The sequence below is a fragment of the Humulus lupulus genome, chromosome 1, assembly GCF_963169125.1.
Source record: "Humulus lupulus chromosome 1, drHumLupu1.1, whole genome shotgun sequence".
Classification (NCBI taxonomy): Eukaryota; Viridiplantae; Streptophyta; class Magnoliopsida; order Rosales; family Cannabaceae; genus Humulus; species Humulus lupulus.
Window position 1 is genome coordinate 142,866,854 of NC_084793.1, and position 4,459 is coordinate 142,871,312.

Here is a 4,459-nt window from a genome sequence, read left to right on the forward strand (position 1 = left end):
GTACCCGAAAAAAAAAACAAAATATATTTTGCATTCTTAATCTAATACGGTAGTTTTTGACAAAAAAGAAACTAACATGATAGCACATTATTATTGCAAAATAATTTAAATTATTAAAATAATAAAGAAGTTTTATCATAACTATTATTTTTTTTTTTTCACAAGGAAAGAGATAAGCCCTTACAACACCAAAGTAACCTTAAATATATTAATTAATTAATTTATTTAATTTCTCAGACCAAACTCTTTCTTCTCCTTGGCATAGCATCCTTATTCTCTCAGAAAAGCAGTGACAATCTCTAAGCTTGGATTGAGCACAAACTGGTTCCAAGCTTTGTCAACCTCCATCTTGTCCTCCCCACGATTACGTTTCTCGAACACTGGTGTGGCATCAAGCCATTGAATCTCCCACAGGTGCTCATCTCTCAGCCGTTGGATCTTACTCCTCTGACGACAAACCAAACTTCGAGTATTGTACTTAGTGTTCTCAATGGCCTCCCTCAACAAAGCCTCCTCCTTTTCATCGGCATTCAGGTACTTCTTCATCTCGCAAACCCCAATGGCCCGCCATATGCCGCGCGAGCAGTCAATGCCAGGCTCGTACATTGTACTTATCTCGTTGACGAGCCCTTCCTCGACCATTTGGTCAACCCTGTCGTCCACATACTGGAAGAGCACGTCCAGAGACACGTCGAGGCAGAGGAAGCAACATTGGAACTTATTATTGTTGTCGACCAGGGCTTTCAGGTAGGAGTTGGAGCCACCGACGATGATGGGAGTGCGGCCGCGGTGGGTGATGTCGGAGATGGAAGCATGGACGTGGTTGATGAAGTCCTCCGGGGTGAAGTCAGCGTTGGGGTTGGAAATGACGCCAAGGAGGTGGTGTGGGATGCCACAACGCTCATCCATGCGGAGCTTGTTGGTGACGATGTCAAGGCCCTCGTAGACTTGGATCTTGTCCGAGTTGATGATCTCACAGGGGAAACTGGTGGCCAGGTCGATCGACAGCTTTGACTTTCCCGTGCCGGTGGCTCCCATGATGAAGATCACCTTTGGTTTGGTGGAGGAGATGGTCATGGTTGCGGACTGACTGATCTAACAATATTAAGTTTAAATCAAGAAGAAAAACATGAAAAAATGGAATGAATTATTTTCAATTAAATGATAGTACTATACTTTCCCAATTTACTCTATTATTATTTTTCCAATAAGGATATGATTCAAATTCTTTACCAACTTTATAATCAAAATTTATTATAAAAACATCGAATTTAAGATTTTATAATCTACTTTTACTATATATATTTGTGCATAAATTTTTTTTGAACAAATATTTGTGCATTAATTTTCATTTGAAATAAACTATATAAAATAAAATATTTTTTTGTCTGATAAAATAAAAAAATTAAATGCTAAATTACTGTTATTTAATCACAATATAACTAAGACAAAGCTAAAACACTAGAAAAATATGTGGTGTGTTTGGAAGTTACTTTGTAATTGCATACTAACCTAATTATATTATATTTTATTTTAAAATATAAAGTTTATTTGGATGCAAAGTAATAATTATTTAGTAATTACAAAATAAAATAATATTATATAATAATTATTATTTAAACAAATAGTATTTAGTAATTACATAGCATAATTATACTCAATTCTCAAGCACTATAAAAGTTGAATAGTGTAATTTGGTGCACTTCAATTACTTTTAGTTTTGTCATCATTACAATGACCTAGTTAAAAAAATATGCCAAACCTAGTAATTAACTGGAATTACTATACTCAAATCAAATTACAAAGTAACTTTCCAACAAACCCTAAAAATACCATACTGAAAGATACGGGTAAGAGAAACTTAATAAAAATAAAAGAAAAACATATAAAAACAAAAGCAAACATATTAAATCACAAATAGGATATAAAAGTACCAATAAATGTAATATTAAATGCAAATAGTCCCAAGATTATGTATGGTGTTGAGACTACTGTGCCTGCATGAGAGAAATGTATAAGAAAAAACGGACAAAGAAATCATCAAAATATATTTGATATTGCACTTTATATAAAAATAATAAACATGCATTACTTTTGGAAGTAAATTAAATACATATATAGCTTGAGAGAAAAAACAAACTATATATCGTTGTTATGATGTAAATTCATAATTTTTATAATCGGTAGTATCTTTCGTGATAAATAATTAAAACTACATACGATCCTAAAAAAAATATTTTGAAAAGTAGTGTGTTAAGATTTTTACTTTTAGCATTCTTAGATGCCTGCATCCCACTATTATTATTCCCCCAGAAAGTTATGGATGCATGATAACAAAGAAAACAAAAGATATCTGGACTAAATTATATGAAATTAAACACAGAAAATAAAAAAGAAAAAAAATTAACAGGAGGCAAGCCGAAGGTCCATTGCGAATATGTCGAGTTTAGTTTAAAGAGACATGAGAGACGAACTTCTTCTCAAGAAAAAAAAAAATTAACTAATGGCTCACCTTTTATGAAATGGAGAGAGAACATATAGGAAAACTATAGACTGATATATGATGAAAGTGACAACATACACACATATATACCTCCTATATATCATGTTTAGATACAAGTCTATTTTTAGGAAAAGCTAGCATTCATTTGTATATGGATTTTGCTAGATTTTCCTGAAAGAGATATATTTGGTACTTAAAAGAATTTACTGCCATATATTTCATCAATTTTTCTTCAAATTAAATTTCACATCAAACAAATACTATATATATCAATGCAACAACGATTCTGGTATGCCTTAAAAAAAAACAACGATTTTGGTATGCAATTATATTAATGAAATACATATTAGAGTAAATTGCAGCTAAATATCCTAATTTTTTTTGTGGTAAATATATGTAGCATTTTTATACCCAATTCTTTTTTTTTTTGAAAATATACATTATATTTTCAAAATGTTGTACTTTTATACTTATATTTTATTATTATTTTGAGAAATAATAAAAACGTGAAAGAAAAATATAGGTTTTTAATTTTAAATGATTTTCACCTTCTTATTATTTCTTAAAATAATAAATAAAATAATTTAAAATTAATCAAAATAATTAAAACTTATATTTTTCCTGGATTTTTGTTTAAATATATTTTAAATTGATGGAAAAATACAAGTTTTCAATCATTTTTTATCAATGTCAATAAAACATTTATTAATTTTTAATTTAAAATAGTTATTGTGAGAAAGAATAAGAAAGATAAAATAATTTAAAATTTAAAAAATAATTAAAAACTTATATTTTCCCCTGTAGACGGACGACGACGACAAAGAAGCTTAGGTCAGGCAGGAAAGAAGTGGAACACGACTTATGTTTTCTATTTCAGATCTGCATTTTTTGTTGTTTTTTTTTTAGCAATGAATTTTTTGATGAAATATATATAGCTATGCAAAGAAAAAAGTGTTAACCCTAATAACATAAGCTCGCAACATAATAACGCAAGCTTAGGTGGTCTCGTTGACATCTTTATTGGTTTCACTTTGAGATTTGACTCTGAAACAAAGCGAAAAAAACAACAAAGAGTGAAAAATCCAAGGTTGGAAAATAAATTGGTTACAGAAAACCTAGAACGATAAACTGGTTTTTGAAATGGAAGTTTGACAAAGAGCAAAATATCCAACGATAAAGTGAGTTTCTTACCGTTGACTAAAAAAACTCTTTTGCACATTGTTGTCATATGGGACTGAGAGGGAGGTCATTAGACTAGGGTTGGGGATGGTAGGGGAGATAGAGAATGAGAGGGAGGTCATTGAGACTTGGTCTGGGCGGGTCTATGTAACACCTTACTAAACAAGGATAATTACATTGTGTGTTTAAAATTGTGCTAGACTCGTTATGCGAGTCATTTGGATTAAAATGTGTAATTGGGCCAATTAAAAATTTGGTATAAAAGTTTTTGGTCAACAATTGCTACTTTTCATTAAAATATTTGGTATATACACGAGATCCCTGAAAAAGAGTTTATAATTAACACAAAGGAAATAAACAGGGCACATAACAGCCGACCTAAGCGGCAAAACACTAAACCCTAGATCTCCAAAAGAAGTCTCGACCGTGGCAGTCGAGCAGGCCACATTTCTACACGCTACCCTTGAAGTTCTCCAACTCATTGCCGGTCCATCTTTCCCTTGCCCTTACCTGCACCACGTAGCACCTGTGAGCCAAAGCCCAGCAAGAAAACGAAATTAAGCATAACATACAATCAATAGGATATAAATATAAATAGCATGCCTAATAATTATAAACATGCCCAACAATATTCAATCTATATATGCGACCAAAGGGTCACCCAAGTGCGCACCACACTTGTTTCATTCAGATAGATATAAAGCCAAACAAGTGTAACTCACGCTCCAGTCTCTTTTCAAGCGGCCATATGGTCATACTAGTGGGTACCGCACTTCC

The 4,459-nt window shown here is 32.0% G+C and overlaps 1 protein-coding gene across 1 annotated transcript; it reads right to left on the reverse strand.

Moving 5' to 3' along the window:
• Positions 1-270: 270 nt before the first annotated feature.
• On the reverse strand, positions 271-1,077 carry LOC133822957 (adenylate isopentenyltransferase 3, chloroplastic-like). The gene has a single exon (XM_062255443.1). The coding sequence runs from the start codon at positions 1,075-1,077 to the stop codon at positions 271-273; it is 807 nt and encodes a 268-aa protein (XP_062111427.1).
• Between the last annotated feature and the right edge of the window lie 3,382 nt (positions 1,078-4,459).

What these genes read in the sequence shown, in the direction of transcription:
- LOC133822957 (XM_062255443.1), bottom strand. Translation starts at nt 1,077, where the DNA reads ATGACCATCTCCTCCACCAAACCAAAGGTGATCTTCATCATGGGAGCC.